General features: G+C 35.5%; 1 protein-coding gene across 2 annotated transcripts in view; it reads right to left on the reverse strand.

Moving 5' to 3' along the window:
* The window catches only part of PIK3C3 (phosphatidylinositol 3-kinase catalytic subunit type 3), a 142645-nt gene that overhangs the window by 97602 nt on the left and 23198 nt on the right, over positions 1-21845 (reverse strand). Inside the window, exons 5-6 of one of the 2 annotated variants that reach the window (XM_032421464.1) lie at positions 3414-3500; positions 1508-1603 (exon numbers count right to left, since the gene is read on the reverse strand). In XM_032421464.1, coding sequence (XP_032277355.1) covers positions 1508-1603; positions 3414-3500 — 183 coding nt within the window. The remainder of the gene's footprint in view (positions 1-1507; positions 1604-3413; positions 3501-21845) is intronic. The other variant, XM_032421465.1, reaches the window with a different exon arrangement.

Genomic DNA, 21845 nt, shown 5'->3' on the forward strand with positions numbered 1-21845 from the left:
CTGGCCCAGCAATCTTTACACTAAGTGGAAATATGACAGGGTAGGTAGACAGGCATTAATTTACGAGCAATTTTCAAGAAGCAGTAGAAAGGGGTTAAGAACCTTTTCAAAAATACTTGAAATTCTTCTAATTTTTATTCTGTTATTATTTCATCTATTATCAAAGCTGTCTTTCAAACGATTCTTCACATCTCTTATGTTTGAAAGTACCATTTCCACTAGCATGTTTTTGCAATATAAACCGCATAGGGACAAGAAATAATGCGTTTAATTACATATAGTATAAAATGTAAAATGTGATTTTATTAAAGTGACAAAACAATTTCACTCACCTATATTTCCCCTTCTTTTTAATGTAGTTTTTCTAATGAATTAATAAGCAATGTTAAATAGTCTATCTTCCTAACTTCTTTTTACCAAAGACTATCATTTACAAAATAAAAAACTGAAACAAGTTAACTTTTCCTAACCTTTTACTAAAGGGAAGGGATAGAAGCTAAAGACAAAAAAGTATGTGTTAACTTGAAAAGTACCAGAAAAATGATCATAAATTAACTACACAAACCCTAAAACTCCATTATGAAAACTTCTTTCAAGTAGTAACTTACAGTTATGAAAAAATGTATATTTTAAAAAATCACTATGACAGCTTTAATAAATAACACTAAAGCATAAATATAATTTAGAAGTGTTGCTTCTAATAAACAAATATACTGCATATAAGCTTAGCTATATACTAGAAGAAATATTATTCCATTATGCCATGTATCAAAAGTCTGTCCTCACTCACATTGATTTAAGCACCTAAGTATTTCCACAATAATACCTGGTTTATGTAGTTCTGAACTACGCATGCAATTCTTTCTATAGTCCTTAAATTAAGACCCTTCAACAAGCATTTAAGGCACAGATATTTTTCAAGTAGCGACATATCAAACACACAACTACTTTCTTTTGGATAATGAGCAGACCAGAGCCAATCCATTAAGTACATACTTGTTATCACCCAGCCTACTGAAAACATGTTTTTTTTAATTCTGCATTTATTATATAAATATATATTCAGGACGTCTTTCATAAGCATACTTACGTTAGGGTCACCCATTATATATACAAATTCAAATAGTAAGCATACCCTTAACTTTCAACAGCTTATCACTTAAAAACAGATTCCCTTTTTATTTTTCAAATGAATACTAATTGCTAATAAAGCTATTGCTTTAATGCCCTACTTGCCAATTTGCAGAGCAATTGATCAAAAAGTTTTTAATCTGTTGCATATTTATTGACTTCTGGAACCCAGAACTGCATTACATGAATGATCGGCTTTCGTAATCTTGTTGTAGCTCCATGATCTGACTTGTATATATACAAACAGCGGCTGCTGACTGCTGTCTGCTGCTATCCTGGAACCAAAGAATTCATCTCAGCAGGTACAACAGGAATTCTTTTTAATGTTTCCCTTCCCCTCTACTTCAGAGACCATAAACAGTTCCAAGGCAAATACCTTTTCATAATAAACAATACCATATTCCTTATCATCACACTTGACACATCGAAACTCAACCATCAAGTACATGAAATTAGAACTTCGTTTCTCACTCTAAAAAAAAAACAAAAAAAAGAGAGTTTTTTATGAAAAATCATGATCTTCGCCATTCCCTTAGAGGAGCAGTATGCATCATTATTTCCAATTCACTAATACATGATCTATCAAGTACAACTTCAAACCGTAACAAATTTTTCTTTCATTATCATAAACAACCTTCACAAGTTTTTCACAATTTATAAGTGGTCTTAAGATAACTGGCAATCATTTGTCAATTTTTATCAATATACTTTAAACATAGTGGGAAATAGTTAACTTTTTCTCCAACATAACAACATGTCCCCTTCAAAAAAAGGAAACACTAGGACAATAATAAAGTGAAAATAAAAGAAGTCTAAAAGGGTGATAAATCTTAAACCAGTTTTAACAATGGCTTTAAATCTTAATATATAAAATCATAAAGGTCTAAAGAAATCACTTAAATTATAGAGCTTTATGACACATATTATAGTCGAATTATGGTAATGGCAATGCTCTCCTATCTTTCAAAGAACAGGGGTGGAAAAGGTGAGTAGGGCTCGACAAAGTGAGCCCTAACACTGCCTTTTCTATACCAAAGGCTATCTAAGTTGAAGAGCAGAAAAATATAAGTAAACGTTTTTATTTAACTATTTTAGGAATGTGACTATTATAAACATTCAAAAAAATAAACTTTTCTTTCAGTTTCGGTATATGAGAGTGTATTATGAATAAATTTAGAAAAGAAGCCCAGTTTATTCATACTGAATATAAACACTGTTAAACACAACTAATTTTTTTTTAAAAAATGCACAATAGTAGAATTTAACTTTTATAAGTGTTCGTTATAAAATTAAAATTTCTCTCTCTTTCAACCCACTAAAAATCATTCAGAGAATATAAAATAAGTCAGTTATGCCCTGTGGTGATCACAATAAATTAGGCATATCACAAAAACTGATATTCCTCTCTGCTAATGTGATTAAAATAATTGTTCTTTCTACTCTCCAGACACAGAATGTTAAGCCACACATCTAGTATTTCAGTATAAATATATAAAAAAGAAAAAATTTTGTTCTAACTTTTGGAAAGTTTCATGGAAGCCATCTTTTAATTAAACATATTCTAGACCAATAAACAAGATCAAGAAACAAATAAATGACTTTGAACCATGTAACTTTACTAAGGGTGCAGAGTCTTATATGTAGTATAGCACATAAAACACATAGTATCTTAACTGGGGACAGGGATTACTAACAGTGACTTAAGGTAACTGAAGTAAAGGGGCAGCACTGTGTTGAAAGAATCCAATACGGAACTGAACCTAAACATAAGCTGCCAAATGGAGAGAGAACACACAAGTGAAGCATCAAGCTTAATACCAGCTTCACTTGTATAATACTTAGTACACTTACGATGGCCACTGCCTACTTCATGGTTCAATATAACATTAAAAGATAAGAAAAACAGGGCACCTGGGTGCCTCAGTTGGTTAAGCGACTACCTTCAGCTCAGGTCATGATCCCAGGGTCCTGGGATCGAGTCCCACATTGGGCTCCTGGCTCAGCGGGGTGCTTCTCCCTCTGACCCTCTCCCCTCTCATGTTGTTTCTCTCTCTCTCTCTCTCAAATAAATGAATAAATAAATAAATAAAATCTTCAAAAAAAAATAAGAAAAACAGATATCCCAAGTTTTCCAATTATTAACACAAAACTCACAACTACAGGTTATTCTCAATGTTCTCACATTTGTGAGATAACCTGGCAATAAACAATGCTTCTTAAAAAATCGTGACTTAGACATCTGGGAAAACTATTTGGGGGGAAAAAAAAGGGATACAACCCACCTCATTTATCATTTCTATTTCTCTAAATGTCAATCTGTCCAGCCAATCTACTTTCACCATGTGCCCTTGTCGATGTGCTTTGGTGAGCTGCAGAACAAATATAATGAAGAAAATTTTAACACAGATTTCACAGAAAGGAGGATAAAAATGGTAATGACCATCAACATGATACTGGAAGTACTAACTAATACAGGAAGACAATAAAAAGGAAATAAATGGTATACAAATGGTGAAGAAAGAAATAAAACTGCATTTATTTGCAGATGACATGATCATCTATGTAGATATAAACAAAGAAAGGTCAAAAACTCCAGGAACTAATAAGCAATTATGGCAAAGTTGTAGGATACAAGGTTAACAAAAGAAAGTCAATCTCTTTCCTATATACCAACAATAAACAAGTCAAATTTGAAATTAAAAACACAATACCATTTTACATTAGCACCCCAAAAATGAAACTGGTATGAATCTAACAAAACATGATCTATATGAAGAAAACTAAAAATCTATGGAACAAAATCAAAGAACTAAATAAATGGAGAGATATTCTGTTCATGGATAGAAAGACTCAAAACAGGGGCGCCTGGGTGGCTCAGTTGGTTAAGCGACTGCCTTCGGCTCAGGTCATGATCCTGGAGTCCCGGGATCGAGTCCCACATCGGGCTCCCTGCTTGGCAGGGAGTCTGCTTCTCCCTCTGACCCTCTCATGCTCTCTCTGTCTCATTCTCTCTCTCAAATAAATAAATAAAATCTTTAAAAAAAAAAGAAAGACTCAAAACAGTCAAGATATCAGTACTTCCCACTTGATCTATAGATTCAGTACAATCTCAGTCAGAATCCCAGCAAGACATTTTATAGATATCAACAAACTGATTCTAAAGTTAATATGGAGAGGCAAAAGACCAAAATTGCCAACACAGTATTGAAGAACAAAAAAATTGAAGGACTGACACTACCCAACTTCAAGACTTAATATGGAGTTACAATAATCAAGACAGTTTGGTTTTCACAAAAGAATAAATAAACAAATCAATGGAGCAGAAGAGAAAACCCAGAAATAGATGCCATAAAAGGAGTCACCTGATCTTTGGCAAAGGAGCAGGGGCAATATAATGGAGCAAAGACTTTTCAACAAATGGTTTTGGAACGAATGAGAGTTCCACATGAAAAAAAAAAGGAACTAGACAAGGAACTTACACACAAAAATTACGTCAAATGGATCACCTAAACGTAAAATGCAAAATTATAAAACTCCTAGAAGATAACATAGGATAAAATCTAGATGAACTTGGGTATAGAGATGACTTTTTAAATGCAACACAAAGGCACAATCCATGAAAGAAATCATTGACAAGCTGGACTTCATTAGAATTAAAAACTTCTGCTCTGTGAAAGACACTATCAAGACACTACGCCACAGATCAGAAGAAAATATTTGCAAAAGACACACTTGATAAAGGACTGTTACCCAAAATATACAAAGAACACTTAAAATTCAATTAGAAAATAAGCAACCTGGCTAAGAAAAATGTGCCAAAGAACCTTAATGGACAGCTCATCAAAGAAGACACATAGATGGCAAATGAGCAATATGTCAAGGAAATGCAAATTAAAACAAGACACCACTAAACACCTATTAAAATGGCCAAAATCTGTAAACACCTACAACACCAAATACAGATGAGAATGTGGAGCAACAGGAAGTCTCATTCACTGCTGGGAATTTACTGCTACACTGGTAATGTAAAATAGTACAGCCACTTTGAAAGACAGTGTGGCATCTCCTTACAAATTAAATATACTCTTACCATACGATCCAAGAATTGCATTCCTTGGTATTCACCCAAATGAGCTGAAAACATGTCCACACAAAAGCCTGAACATGGATATTTATAGCAGATTTATTCAGAACCACCAGTACTTGCAAGAATTAAGATGTCCTTCATAGGTGAATAGACAAATGTGGTACATTCAGACAATGGAATATTATTCAGTGCTGAAAAGAAAGGAGCTATCAAACCATAAAAAGATATGGAGGAACGTAAAGTATATATTACTAAGTGAGAGAAGCCAACCTGGAAAAACCACATACTGTATGATTCCAACTATATGACATTCTGGAAAAGGTAAAAGTATGGAGACAATAAAAATATAATCGGTTGCCTGGGGTTAGCAGGGGAAGAAGAATAAATAGGTGGCAGAGAACTTTCAGGGCAGTGAAGCTACCCTGTATAATACTATAATGATGGATAGGGGCACCTGGGTGGCTCAGTCAGTTAAGTGTCTGCCTTCAGCTCAGGTCATGATCCCAGGGTCCTGGGATCGAGCCCCGCCATCCAGCTCCCTGCTCAGCAGGGAGCCTGCTTCTCCCTCTCCTCCCCCCTCGTGCTCGCTCTTCTCGCTCATGCTCTCTGTTGCTATCTTTGTCTCTCTCTCTCAAATAAATAAATAATCTAAAAAAAAAAAAAATACTATAATGATGGATAAGTGTCACTATATGTTTGTCCAAACCCAAAGAATGCACAACACCAAGAGTGAACCCTGGGAAAAACTATGAACTTTGGGTGATTATGATGTGTCAATGCAGATTCATCAGTTATAACAAATGTACCACTCTAGTGGGGGATGCTGATAATGGGGGACACTATGCAGGTATGGGGACAGACAGCATATGAGAACTCTCTGTACCTTCCTTTTAATATTGCTGTGAACATAAAACGGCTCTATAAAAATAAAATCTTTACAAGTCTAAAAAAAAAAAGGATAGTAACGTCACCTTTGCATTTGATACATTTTTGTATGTAACAGAAACCATATACAACTATCAGGATAAGAAATGGACTTGGCTAGAGACTAATCATTATATTTTTTAGGAAAAAAAAAACCTTAAAAATTGTTTAAAGGCCCACAATCTGCCATTTAAACATGTTAAAAAATAATGAAGCCTTTCCTAAAAGTATCTCCATGTTCTACATTTCTTATATTTTGATTATAAAGAGAGAGATTTATAATAAGAACAGTTTCTCAAATGGGAAATAAACTACTTTGTCTATTTCCTTCCCATCTCTCAATCTAAAAAAAATTATAAAATATAAGTTACATACAGTAAGGCATTTCTGAGGCCTATAATTTAATACTCCAAGATTTAAGGGTATAGGTGTGCAAGCATGTTTTAATTTTAAGAAGCAGTGATTAAAGCATTAACAATAAAAAAGAATTAGTAGTAAGAAAATAATTTCTGGAGGTGCAGTTGGTAGAGCCCTCTGAAGATCTTACATACCAATCTAACACCTTTGGTTTCAGAAATTAAATAATACACTGACGCTTCAAATCCACAGAGAATTCAAGACAATTTCCAAGGTTCTCAAATTGGAAGAAGATTTTGTCTTAGAAAGTGTAATTTAAATACATCATTATTCATGTTTCAAAACCTCTCTTTCTTTTTAAACAAGCTCATAGCATAAAGCAAAACTGAGCAGCAAAGCCTGACACAATAGTTTGTATTTATCGGTCGTCTTCCTTTCCATTATATATGTTATGATGGTATTCCTACAAGAATGCCAAACACTGCCATCAATTATCTCTCAAAGAACTAAAAATCTTCACCATCAATATTCTTTATCTTCTTCAACTAAGAAACTCTCATCACAACTATGTGGTCATACTATTTCAGAAGTGAAAACAGTAACTTCATATAAAAACATTTGAAGATCATTGTAATATAAAAATATCAGCTTAGCTTTCTTCCAAATAACAAATTCCTTTTCACCTGAGGTAATTTCTAAATGAGAAAGAATAAGGCAACCTAAGCGCTTAGCATAATTCCTCATACAAAACAGGGACTAAGCATTTTGCTGGCTCTGGTTTAAGTTTAAACTGCAGAATTGGAAAGTTGTCACTCAAAATGTCCACTTAGCCACCTGCACTATTTATTTATTACTATGTAACAAAGCACCCCAAAACTGAGTGCCTTAAAACAATAATCAGCTTATTATTTCTCATGATTCCTGGAGAAGTCAAGAAGCCATCTTCTCATGGGACATCTAGATTTTTTTTTTCCTACTGGCCAACAGTCTCTCATGAGACTACGTCGTTTTGGCGGCTGGAGCTAGAATGTCCAAGATAGCTTCACTCACATTTTTTTTTTTTTTTAAAGATTTTATTTATTTATTTGACAGAGAGAAACACAGCGATAGAAGGAACACAAGCAGAGGGAGTGGAGAGGGAGAAGCAGGCTTCCCGCCGAGCAGGGAGCCCAATGCGGGGCTCAATCCCAGGACCCCGGGATCATGACCTGAGCCAAAGGCAGATGCTTAACAATTGAGCCACCCAGGTGCCCCTTCACTCACATTTCTAATACCTTTGTGGGAAAATGTGGGCTCAGCTGGGAAACCAGGGTGGTTGGGCCCCTCTCTTTCTGCATGTACGCTCAGTGCTGCTCCCTCTCCAGGTGGTCTTTCAGTACAAGCAGTCCAACAGGATACCCAGACTTCTTACATATGGCTCACTGTTCCCAACAGTGCAAAAACAGAGAAGCTATCAAACTGTCTTTAATGTTCAGGCCTGGAACAGGCATAGCATCACTTCAGATGGACTGTATTAGTTTAAAAAAAGTCACAGAGCCCCTACGACCCAGCAATCGCACTACTAGGTATTTACCCCAAAGATACAAATGTAGTGATCCAAAGGTACACCTGCACCCCCATGTTTATAGCAGGAATGTTCACAATAGGCAAATTATGGAAAGAGCCCAGATGTCCATCGACAGATGAATGGATAAAGAAGATGTGGTATATATATACAATGGAATACTACTCGGCCATCAAAAAATGAAATCTTGCCATTTGCAACAACGTGGATGGAACTAGAGGGTATTATGCTAAGCCAAATAAGCCAATCAGAGAAACACAATTACCATATGATTCCACTCAATGTATAGAATTTAACAAACAAAACAGAGGAGCACAGGGGAAGGGAGGGAAAAATAAAACAAGATGAAATCAAGAGAGGGAGATAAACCATAAGAGACTCTTAATCATAGGAAACAAACTGAGGGATGCTGGAGGGGAGGGGGGATGGGGCAGCTGGGTCATGGATATTAAGAAGGCATGTGATGAGCACTGGTTGTTATATGCAACTGGTGAATCACTGAACTCTACCTCTAAAACTAGTAATATGCTATATGTTAATTAACAGAATTTAAATTTTTTAAAGTGTAAAAAAATAAAAATAAAAAGTCACAGAGCTAGTGCATATCCCAATGTGGAATGGAAGTATGAGTACTGAGAGGCATGTTTCACTGAGGGTCATCTTTGGAGACTAGCTAGTACAGCATTTACTTATTGGAAAGTCCAAACACACAATACAATTGACTGCTCAATTGCAAAAGAGCTGTGGGAAAGAATCTGGAGATGGCAGTCAGCTCTTGGCTAGACTTCAGGCAATAGGGAAAGCCTAGAATTAGCTATCACAATTCCTAAATTATTAGCCCTGCCTTCCTCTCCAAAATAATCTCCCACAACTCCAACTGACATGCTATACTCCAGCCACCCTTTCCAGTTCTTCAAACCATAAGGCATTTTACTTTGAAGACTCACTCAATACAGATGAAATGATTAAATACTAGATGGAAAATTTCTCTAAAAATTTTTAAAATTTTTATAAAATTATAAAGCACTTATGCATCTTATAAGCAGCTGCCATAATTAGACCATCATCTATGTCACTTCATTTCCTATAGGTGCTGATAACGATGGAGACAGACTTGGGTGGTTTTCACCAGTCCAAAGCAGCTGCTAGCTGTCTCCAGTCTGGGTACTTCCACAGAAACTAAAAAACAAAAATGAACTTTAACAATGTATATTTCATTTTAGGTCTGAAATGTCAGTGACCTAGATCTTTCAAAAGAAGAAATCTGCATTCTGTTAAACAGCAGGATAAAACTAGTACAATCTGTTTCAAATTGCTTGTGAAGAAATAATTCTCACTAGGGGGCCCATCCTAGGAAGGAGATAGGTTAAGAAAACAATAAAAGTGCCATTCTCACTTTTTAACACAGGTTTCCACAAAATTCATAAGACACACAGAACTCAGAAGAGAAGCCCACTGTCACAGAAATAATACCATAATTACTGAGCTCTAACTTCTCCAAAAATTACAGCAATGAGTTTTAAAGGCCATTTATATAGAAGAATCTTTTTTTTTTTTTTAAGATTTTATTTATTTATTTGACAGAGAGATAGACAGAAGAGCACAAGCAGAGGGAGTGGCAGAGGGAGAGGGAGAAGCAGGCTCTGCACTGAGCAGGGAACCCGATGCGGGACTCGATCCCAGGACCCTGAGATCATGACCTGAGCCGAAGGCAGACGCTTAACCATCTGAGCCACCCAGGCGCCCTATAGAAGAATCTTTAAGACCCAAATAACAGCATGTCCAGGAAACTGCCTGGAGTACCAACCATGCACTGTCAGACTAAATGCAAAGACGGAAACAATGTCTCAGATTCCTGGGTGTTCAATACAAGTGCTGCACTGTATATCAACTAAGCATAGCTGGGAAAACAAATGTCAAACCTGACAGTTATCCCTGGGAATATAGACTCCCATGATCACAACTCACAGTTCATCTCTCCTTATGTCTTACTAGATAGATTCATATCTGCCCTATTAGACTATAAGCTTCTTGAGCACTAGAGCTATGATGGTTGATAGAACCCAGCACTTATCCATTCAATGAATATATTTTGAAAGGCCTTCTAGTGTAAAAGGGTGATAGATGGAAAACAAATGTTTGTATACTTCAGAATTCTGCTTAAGAGCTTTGGAGAGTGGATGGGAAACATGGTATCAGGGGAGAGGGGGTTAACACTCAAAAGGAAGCTGGAGAAAATGATTCATGCCGTTGGGTCACTTTTCCCTATTATTTATATACTCTCAACATAATTATATATTATTTGATTGCTACTGTAAGCTGCAAACTTCCATTAGGTCCTCTGCACTGAAAGTAAACACAGAATGTTGAACAAGAGAAGCAAGTTCCCTGCCCTCACAGAACTTAAAAGGTAGGAAGGGATGAGTCACTTACATGGTAAATGACCGTATGTGTATCTATAAATTGAAGCAGTAATATGAAAGTACTGAACAGGATGCTGTGACGGAAAATAATGGGGGATCTTGAGAAGGGCTCTCAAGAAAGTAATATTCAAGCAGAGACTAGAAGGATAAAGGAATCAGCCAAACAAACAGAATGATACCTCCCAGGCAAAGGAAAGAGGCTGTCTATCGGCACAACAGTGATGTTCATGTGCCCAGGGATTAAAGGAAGACCAGATGGTAGTCCTCAGTAAATATTTAATTAAATAAATCAAGTTCTCTTGAAGGTGGAAGATAGGAAGATCTATATATACATAAGATGCTTACTGGGAATCAGCTTTCTTGAGGTTCATCATCATCTAGATTTTTCCTTATAGTAGACACTATACTTAAAGCCTGAAGAAGGAAAGGGAAGAGTAAGAAGGACTGAAAAACAGTGTTTATTTATTACAAGTCTGCCCAGAAATCTGTAGTGAGGTAAATGGGGAGAAGAGGAGAGGAGGGGGAGGAAGAGACTCACTGACTCAAAAGGAAACTGGAAAGAAATGATTTCTGCTTTACAAATATTCCTTGGCCGATTTCTCCCATATTCATACACCTACTCTATCTTTATGAAAGACGTCGATCAACATGTATTTATCAAACAATACCAGACACATGGCCCAAGTTCACAGATGCTTTGAAAAGGGGTTATTCTTGTTTATTAAGAGATATGATTGTATAAGAAGTTTAGTGTCTAGCTGTAAACAAGATAAACACATAAGACAGAATATAACTAATAAAAGAACTCAAAGATGTATACCAAACTTTAATCCTGATTTTAAGCACCCACATATACCTTATGACTACATCTGATAACCTGGAAATATAGTATATGAGCAAATCAAATAAGCCATCTAAAAACAACTCAAAAGAACAATCCCCCTCTTTGATTTTCAAGCCAATAGAAAATTTAAAGTGAATAATGGCTTTACAACAGCGCAGAATTGCAAACATTTTGAATATTCAACCATAGAGGACTGTTGAAATTCATTATGGTACACCCATCCACACCATGCAAGTTCTTGGAGTCTTTACAAATCATGTTGTAGAAGTATCTTAAATGACCTGGAACAATTTTGAAACACCATTAAGTGTAAAACTAGGATTCAATTAAACACACACACAATATGATTCCAATTTAAGAATAAATACATATATGTTTATATACCACATATATTTATTTGATTACTGAAAACATATCAACTAAAATATTAATGATGGCTATTTCTGAGCAGAGGGTTAGAAGAGATTTTTATAGTCTTTGTGCTTTACCAATCTTCTTCTAAAAATCTTCTACTTCAAAAAAATAATGTTATTTAAAAACTAAAGTTATTTTAAAAACAATTAATTGTGAGGAAATCTCTGTTGAGAAAACCACTAAAGATTAGCATTAATCAAGATGATGCTAGGGGTGCCTGGGTGGCTCAGTCCTTAAACGTCTGCCTTCAGCTCAGGTCATGATCCCAGGGTCCTGGGATTGAGCCCTGCCCCGCATCGGGCTCCCTGCTCAGCTGGAAGCCTGCTTCTCCCTCTCCCACTCCCCTTGCTTGTGTTCCCTCTCTCTCGCTGTCTCTCTCTCTGTCAAATACATAAATAAAAACTTAAAAAAAAAAAAAAAAAGAAAAGATGATGCTATATGAAGTTATTTCACCTCATAATAAAAACTCAAAAAAAAAGACCTATCTGATTAATTTGAGCATCTAAAATGGAAACCAGGAATCAATATAATTGTTCTCTCTCAAATTATTGCTTCCAAAAGCCTTTCAACTAGGTCCAACTAAAGAACTGTATAAATTAAAAACCACAATTTTTCAATATGTGGTTACTAAAAAACTCCCATATGGAGAAATTTATAAGCTTTATGTATCAAACCTTACTCATGTCAAGAAACTTTATGAGGAGAGTTACAAGATAAATGGATTTTCCTTCCAAAAATGTAGCTCTATAATAGATGATGCTTGGGCCAGATACACATATGCTTTCTTAGGGAATCTAAGGGGGAAAAAAATGACAAAGTTGTATTTTTTTTTCCCTGCCACTGGAATATTAAATGAAAAAAACTCAGTCCGCTCTGTCACCAAAAAGAGAACTTTCAGATTCACAGACCCTATGTGAAAGTTCAAAATTTCTCTCTTGAAACATTTATGAGAATATTGCCCAATAAAAGTGCTTGCTACTACCATATACAAGACTACTTTTCTCCAGCATGATTATATAAGTGGTATTTAATTCAACTACCTCATTATCTTCTTCCTCTAAATTCCCTCAAGTTAAAGGCCAAAACATAACTCTTTCAACTGTAACACTTCCCTGAGCCTAAACTGGAACTGAGCTAAATTAATAAATATTCGTTGAACAGAATACCATTATAGGTCAGCTAATGCATTCACATGAAGCACTATGGCTCATAAATTTCTATGGTTAAAATGTACAATCCTTCAATAAACATAAGACAATGAGTCCTATTTGTATCAAATTAAATACAAGCTATACAGTAATTTATAATTCAAGATCAAATATAGTTGTATATAAGAATTCACTTGAACTGCTAAGATTAAAAAAGGAGCTGTGTGTGTGTGTTTGAGACTTTGTACATACACTTATGTATTTAATTCTTAGGAAGCATAGGAGTTTCTATCTTCCTGATTAATGAAGTCTTAGCTACAAATCTTCAATTTTACTTTGAAACTTTACATGTAAATCTTATTCAGGAAGAGTGGTTTTTGCATCATAAAAGTTTCATTCAGTTAAATTTCTCAGGGATTAATCTAGTCTTAAAAGCATGTTACTTCCTTTTTTTCTGGCAGAAACTATAGCTGTAAAGACAGACAACAGATTTATAGAACATCAATCAATATTCTTTTAGGGCTCAATCTTAACACTGACAAAAACTAATTTAGTCTACTTGCTACCAATGCTTTCAAGACAAATCTAAAAGCTTTGACAGTATTAGACAACAGTAAGCAAACCAAAGTGACTGATAAAGAAGATTCTACCATGTATCATTAGGAATAAATTTATAACAGATTCCCAAATCTTTCTTTTATGACAAAAAAGAATTGCAACACAGAATCAAGTCAAATAAGCTATGTTTATAAAAGTTACACCTATTATTTATATAAAAACCTATAGCTAAGAGGTATTTTTGATGATGTCAGTGGTGCCACTGAACAAGTTTCATAGCCTCGAATAATTTCAGCAGCTGTCATCATAATTCTGTTGTTTATTATTGTCATTTACAAAAGATCTGAGGAAGGAAATAAACCAAAGTGGATGCTTCTGCCTAACTCAAATTTTATAGCAGGATTCTGCTCTTTCGGTTTTAAAGTAACAAATCTCTTCATTAACACTTTTGACCACTGCTTTCCTTTCCCCAAAATGTAGACATTTAAAAAACAGGAGTTTTTGTTGTTGTTGCTGCTGGTTTCTTCTCACGAAAGTACGTTATTAATGACAGACAAAAAACATAAATGGGGTTCTCATTTTTTTGAGCGCTTGACATCATTTCTACTATACTCATTACTATTTTTCATTGTGTTGATGATAATAACAATAATGTCATTTTTATGATTCCTATATAACAGACAGATGGAGTCCAACTGATCACTTTTATCAATGAAAAATATCCACAAATACAAAAATAGCTGGTTATGCAATGAGCCACTGTGAGAGCTAAAATCAGGGGTTTTGACTGCCAGTCTTTCTACCCAGTTATAATGTATCTCATTACTATTTAAATCTTCCATCAGTTTTGGGCGCCTGGGTGGCTCAGTCGTTAAGCGTCTGCCTTCGGCTCAGGTCATGATCCCAGGGTCCTGGGATCAAGTCCCGCATCGGGCTCCCTGCTCCGCGGGAAGCCTGCTTCTCCCTCTCCTACTCCCCCTGCTTGTGTTCCTGCTCTCGCTATGTCTCTCTCTGTCAAAAAAATAAATAAAATCTTTAAAATAAATAAATAAATAAATAAATCTTCCATCAGTTTTGATAGTTCTATTAATTTTAAAAGTATAAAATAAAAGATAATGTCTTCATTTTTCAAAATACCTCTTTGAATAATTCCATGTTTTTCATATGTCTAAAACCTAACCAGAAAATACCATTATGCAAAGTACACGTTTAAGTCACCAATTTGACAATCTGTCCTAGAATTGGTAACCAGAAATGATGTCCAGCTTATAACAACACTCATTTCTTAAATCATATTTCTAAAAATCAAAACATTTGCTAATCTTAGTTTTCCAATATAGGTTCTCTAGATTCCTCTAACATCAAGAGCAGATAAGCAAATAACACTGGGTTTGAGCTCCAATTTCAATAATGTGGAAGACCAAAATAAAGTGAAAATCCTCACACAACAAACAGCTAAAACATATGAATAACAGTAAAATAGGTATAACAACTTAGGTAAGTCTCACAAAAGATGAGTTTGCAATCTAGTTACAACCCAATGAAAGCTAAAGTCAATAGTCATAACAAACAACTGGAATACATCCACCAGAAATTCAGATAATACAATATTAGAAATAAAATTACTATTTCAAAATAAAACAATGACATAAAAAATTAAAACATAAATGAAGGAATCAAACACAAAAAAAAGAACAAGACATGATGACTATATATATATGTACACCTTAATACTGAGTAGAGTAATTCTTCCAACTGTATTCCCCTTTTTCAAACTCAAGTGGTTTTACAATCATACATCAACAAAATCACTGAGATCAATATGACCATGATTATAAAAATTAGAGAAGGAAAGTCAAAGAAAGGAAAGTTACAAGCAATTCTTACTTACATAGATGTAAAATTTCAGCAGAAAATTAGCAAATTGAATCAAGCAATTAAAAAAAAAACAAACAAACACATTGGGATGCCTGGGTGGCTCAGTCAGTTAAGCATCTGCCTTCAGCTCAGGTCATGATCCCAGAGTCCTGGGATTGAGTCTCACATCGGGCTCCTTGCTCAGTGAGGAGCCTGCTTCTCCCTTTGCCTGCCGATCCCCCTAATTGTGCTCTCTCTCTCTCTGACAAAAAAGTAAATAAAATCTTGAAACAAAAAATAAATAAATAAATAAATAACATATCAGGGTGCCTAGGTTAAGAGTCTGACTCTTGATTTCGGCTCAGGTCATGATTTCAGGGTTGTGAGATCAAGCCCCGCATCAGGCTCCGCTAAGCATGGAGTCTGCTTGTCCCTCTCCCTCTACTCCTCCCCCTGTGCACATGCACTCTCTCAAATAAATAAATTAAATATTTAAACAGAACATATCATGATTCCAAGAATATAAGAACAGTTTAACACAGAATACCTATTAGTGTAATCCTTTACATTATTAAGTGTATCAGGGGTCCCCAAAATCAGTAGACAAACTCACAGGACTCAGGGGCAGCTGTAATCACAGCTAATATTTATTACAGCAACACAGTAAGAATATACAGCCAGATGGTTCAGTAAGAAAAAAAGACAAGGCAGGGTCTGGGAAAAGTCCATACATAGGCTTCCTATAGTTTCCCCTCCTTGCCCAAAAAGAAACATACTTGACTATGCTTCTTTCTCAAGAAAGAAATATGCAGCCTAAGAAAGCCCATTTGAGGCTGACTCTAGTTAGAGGTTTTCATCAGGGGCTGGTCACACAGGTGTTCTCTGCTCTCAACTACTTAAGTTCCAAATTCCCAGGAAGAAAGCAGGTATTCACCATCAATCACAACGTACAGAGAGCCTAGGCACAGTCAAACATCTATACCACTTAGGGAATGTTTCAGAAGCTAAGTTTACAAACATCAGCTGAGAGCCATCCCTGCAAGCAGGACCTCCTAAAGATGGCAGCCTCAGGCCTGCTACATTAACTGTTTTGAAAAAAGCATATGGTAAGAGGATCCCCAAATTTTTTTGGTAAGTTTCAACACTCATGCATCATATAAAGTTTTGGTACTATAAAATAGGACTTTCTTAACCTGATTTTTTTTAAAGATTTTATTTATTTATTTGACAGAGAGAGAGCACAAGTAGGTAGAGAGGAAGGCAGAGAGAGAGAGGGAGAAGCAGACTCTCTGCTGAGCAGGGAGCCTGATGCGGGACTCGATCCCAGGACCCTGGGATCATGACCTGAGCTGAAGGCAGCCACTTAACCAACTGAGCCACCCAGTTGCCCCTTTTCTTAACCTGATTTAAAAAATATATATATACCAAGAAGTAATAGCCAACATCTTATCAAATGGTTAAATGTAAGAAGCATTTTCATTAAAGTCAGGAACAAAACAAGGATGCCTCCACTCCTGTTTCTGTTAGACACTATACCAGAGTTTTGTGTACCAGCCATAGAAGAAAAACACAAATGAAAGAAATAAAAATTATTTACAGGTCATTGTCACATAGAAAAGTCAAAAGAACCATTAGACAAACTATTAGAAACAATGAGTTCAGAAATGCCACTGAATGTAAGATTAATAAATAGAAATCAGTATTATTCCACAATTCCTACTATTCCCTCTTTACCAATCTAAAAATACAATTTTTAGAAGACATATACAATAGCAACAAAAACTACCTGAAAATTGGAAACAGAAAATGTATAGATGTTAATCTTTGAAATCCAATAATTTCACTCCTAAATTTCTACACTAAAGAAATCACTTGTGGGCATAAGATGAAATATGAAACAGCATTCACTTCAGCCCTGTAAATATACGAAAAGCTGAAATTGTTGGGAGAACAAATAAACTAATTTACTCATCCATAGGAATACTATATAGCAGTTTAAATGAAAGCACTCAAGCTCTATATATTGACATGGATAAATCTCAACGACATTAAGTTTAAAAAAGTAAATTATAAAACAAAAAGAATGAGGGAAGTTTTAACAAATATCTGTGTTTTTTTTAAGATCTTTTTTTTTAAAGATTTTATTTATTTGAGAGAGAGAGAGTGAGCAAGAGAGAAAACACAAGCTGGAGGTGGGGGGGGTAGAGGCAGAGGGAGAAGCAGACTCCCCACCAAGCAGGGAGCCCAATGCAAGGCTTGACCCCAGGACCCTGGCATCATGACCTGAGCTGAAGGCAGATGCTTAACCAACTGGAAGACCCAGGTACCCCTTAAATCTTTTTTAAAACAATGTGAAACAAGGCAAAATGTTAAATGTTCAATCATGACAATGAAAAATGACAATCATCCAATGACACGGATGTCTATTACATTATTTTATGCATTTTTTATTTGAATTTATAATAAAAATTAAAAACTTAACTGTACACATAATTTTAAAACCCAGGCATTCAACTTGCAAGGACTGGAAAAACTGAATGAATAGTCTGTGAGTGCCTTCTTACTACCTCTTCTCACCAATCTTGGGATTCAATTATCACTTAACTTATTTAGTTAACTCCCTTAGGCTGAAGGACACTTTGATGAGGAAGATAAAACTCAACTAATTCAATTGGGTTATCTCACATAGACCTACTTCTTCAATGTGCTTTTAATGCCTTCAAAACAAAATATAAATATTCTGGGGCACCTGAGTGGCTCATTCGGTTGAGCTGCTGCCTTCGGCTCAGGTCATGATCCCAGGGTCCTCAGATGGAGCCCCTCATCAGGCTCCCTACTCAGTGGGGAGTCTGCTTCTCCCTCTCCCTCTGTCTCCCAGCTAGTGCTCTCACTCTCTCTCTGTCTCAAATAAATAAATAAAATCTTTAAAAAAACATAAATAAATAAAATTAAATTAAATATAAGTATTCTGTTATCCTTAGGTACTTTTTTCTTCCAAATATTAGACAATTCCTGTCATAAATACTTCTTATGTCCATCCCAAATCACCTGAGAATCACTGTTTCTCTTGGGCTGTCTTTCTTTTTAGATTCTCAAATCAATGGAATGTCTTGCCTTTCTCCACTCTTGTTGAAACTGTTTTCTTAGAGTCCAAGACTAACCCCAAACTTGATCCATTATTCCATTCCTTGGCTATAACTGCAATCCCAATGTACAATACAACATCCTTAGTTTTTTTCCAAAGTTCCTATTATCCCCCTTTCATCAACTGAGGTTCCTTCATATTGGCTATAATTTAGAGCTAGAGTAGCCACACTTTGTTTCCTTAACCTTCTAAAAAATTACCCTGTGATCAAGCAATAATTTGACAAAAGCTTGGGCTCAAAAATGAGACTTCATCGCCACTAATTTTCTAGCTGCATCATTTTTTGTGATCACACAAAGAAACTATCAGCACCTTCCCCTCCACAGCTCTAAAATGTTTCCACAATTTTATCAGCATCTGTTTCCCTCCTTTATCTTTAGCAAAGGATTCTCACATGCAGCTGTACCCTGAAGTTCCTACCATATTGTTTCTTTGGACAACATATACTCTCTTCACTGTCATGTTTCCTTTCCTCCTAAACCTTAGTTGTTTGAGGTCTGTAGGTGAAAGAAATCTTAAGAGTGACTGTAAAAAAAAAAAAAAAAGTGACTGTTATTTATTGCTTTTAACTTATGCATTGGTAACAACTGAAGCCACAAGTATTGTTTTTAACTCAGGGGCACCTGGGTGGATCAGTCGGTTAAGCGCTAGACTCTTGATTTTGGCTCAGGTCATGATCTTGGGGTTGTGGGATCAAGCCCCACCTGGGGCTCTGCACTCAGTGCAGAGTCTGTCCCTCTCCCTCTGCTCCTCTCCCCACTTGCTCTCTCTAACTCTAAAATAAATAAATTTGTTTATAACTCTAGTTCATTCATAGCACGTTTGCAATGGGTACTCACTGACCATAGGCAAATCCTGTTTACTAAGTTCCCAGGCACCATTTTTTTATGCCCTACATGCCATTTGACGCTCCCTCTGCCCCTTCTCCTATATTCAATTTTTATCTTCCTGATAAGAAAAACGTATTTTCCATACAAAGAAATCCTTCACAAGCCTTAAATCTTAAAAAAAGTCATATGCTTATCTTTGGAAAGATATTTACATGAAGAATTTAAAGACCTGAATTTAGGTTTTGGTTCAACTTACTAAATATAACACCTTAAATAAATCACTTAACTTCTCTAAGCTTCCATCTTCTCAGGAGTTTAAAAACAATGTATGTTATAAGTCCAATCATTATACTCATTAGAATCGAATGAAAACACATAAGATAAAGTAATAACAACAGCTAACATTTGTTAGTGCTCAGTGATGCCTAGCAATATGAAATCCTTTAAATAGTTTATCTCATTTATATTTAGTCTTCACAATAACTCAAAAAAGTAGACGTTAACTACTATTACTATTGTACAGATGAGGATTTCATGGCTTAGAAAAAGTTAAGTAGCTAATCTAAGATCACAACTAAACAAGAGACAACTGAAATCAAAATGAAAAACCATGTTCAAAGTCATGATTTTAACCACTTCTCCATTTTAGTTCTCAATCTATACTAAAAGGCTTTATAGATATTAAAACACTTTATACATGCAAGGTGATTATCATTATTACTTATTATTATTACTCATAATGCACTAATAGTAACAACAGCGTCAACCTTGTAATACCCTTTTTTTTGTCTCCAACATACAGAAGTATGCCTTCAAGAGAGGTGATGGTGGTGGAGACAAAGAGGGATAATACTGTAATAACTGTATGGTGACAGATGATAACTACACTTATCGTGGTGAGCATTTCATAAAGTATATAAATGTTGAATCACCATGTTGTACACCTGAAACCAATATTGCATGTCAACTACAATTTTTACTTATAAAAATGTTCCCAAAATTTATTTTGCCAAGTAAAGTCATTTTTTAAGTGCTACTATCAAATGAGACATTTTAATACTCAAAAGCACCGAAAGAATGCAATCTTAGAATAAAGTCCCTTACATTGAATAAATTTTTATGAAAACATTTTTTAAAAAAAGAAAAGTTTTCCACATATTTATAATAAAAGTCTCCTCTAATTAATGCCTCTAGACTAGTACCCATTCAATGTAATGCATTCAATGTAAAATATTTTCTTTCAAGGGCAAATGTTTCAGCAGGTTAAAGAGTACTAAAAAATAATTTAAAATAAATAGCCTCGGGGTGCCTGGGTGGCTCAGTCGGTTAAGCGACTGCCTTCAGCTCAGGTCATGATCCCAGGGTCCTGGGATCGAGCCCCGCATCGGGCTCCCTGCTCAGCGGGGAGCGTGCTTCTCCCTCTCCCTCTGCCTGCCTCTCTGCCTACTTGTTCTCTCTCTCTATCGCTCTGTCAAATAAATAAAATCTTAAAAAAAATAAATAAAATAAAATAAATAGCCTCAATCCCACTCCACAAAATTATGTCACCAGAAAATTTCTTGTTACCTTAATCTCAATTTTAAAGGATTATTTTGTAACCATGATAATTTGTCGATGTTTATTCAAAAGATGCAGTGTAGACAGCATATTCAAGTAATGCTATAACCAAAAAGATAATGTCAAGAGAGAAGGTCCTTTTAAGATTTCCCCAAACTGAAATATCTCACAGCAGTTTCTAGTTCCTTCAGGCTAGCTCCTTCATGGCTCACTAAGAAATCAACAATCTCCTGAAGACTAATTTAATTTCCAAGGTGCTTTAAAGAAAAGGTGTCCTGGGTAGCAGACACAAGTAATATAGTTACCAGAAAGATAATAATATGGTCACTAACCCATTACAGATTAGTAAATTGGCACTCTAGACCACTGCTGTCCAATAGACCATTTAGCAATAATGGAAATATTCCATATCTGCACTGTCCAATAGCTGCTGGCCACATGTGGCAATTGAGCATTTGAAATGTGATTATGGTAACAGAGCAACTGAATTTCTAATCTTATTTAATTTTAATTAACTTAAATTGCCAATAAAGTGAATTATGGCTATTATTTTAGATAGTACAGCTCTAGATTATAAATAACCCTTCCAACTGATTGGCATGAGCCTATCCTCAAGATACTAATTATTCTTGGATGAACTAAAAACATCCAGTTTCTATTGCTATAAACCTGAAGTCTGGACCCTGGACCCAGAATGATCCCATGCAGACAATATGAGGGTCAGCCTGAAACATCACCTCATCTTACCACAACTTCACTGTCGCAGTGCTCACCTATACACTCAACTTTCCCCAACCTATGTATGTCACACAGACCACAAAGTATTTTTCATCTAGTCATTACTTTCTCTTTGCCTCCTCTTAATCAAATTGACAGAAACTAAAGCACATTCCAAAGGTATCAAGCAGAGCTGCTAAAATGAAAAGGAGACAGTGGAGAAGCATGCTTTTGCACTAACCTTACATGTCTAAAGACATGGATTCAAATATATATCAAACACTGAAGC

The sequence above is a fragment of the Phoca vitulina genome, unplaced genomic scaffold (assembly GCF_004348235.1).
Source record: "Phoca vitulina isolate PV1807 unplaced genomic scaffold, GSC_HSeal_1.0 scaffold24, whole genome shotgun sequence".
Classification (NCBI taxonomy): domain Eukaryota; kingdom Metazoa; phylum Chordata; class Mammalia; order Carnivora; family Phocidae; genus Phoca; species Phoca vitulina.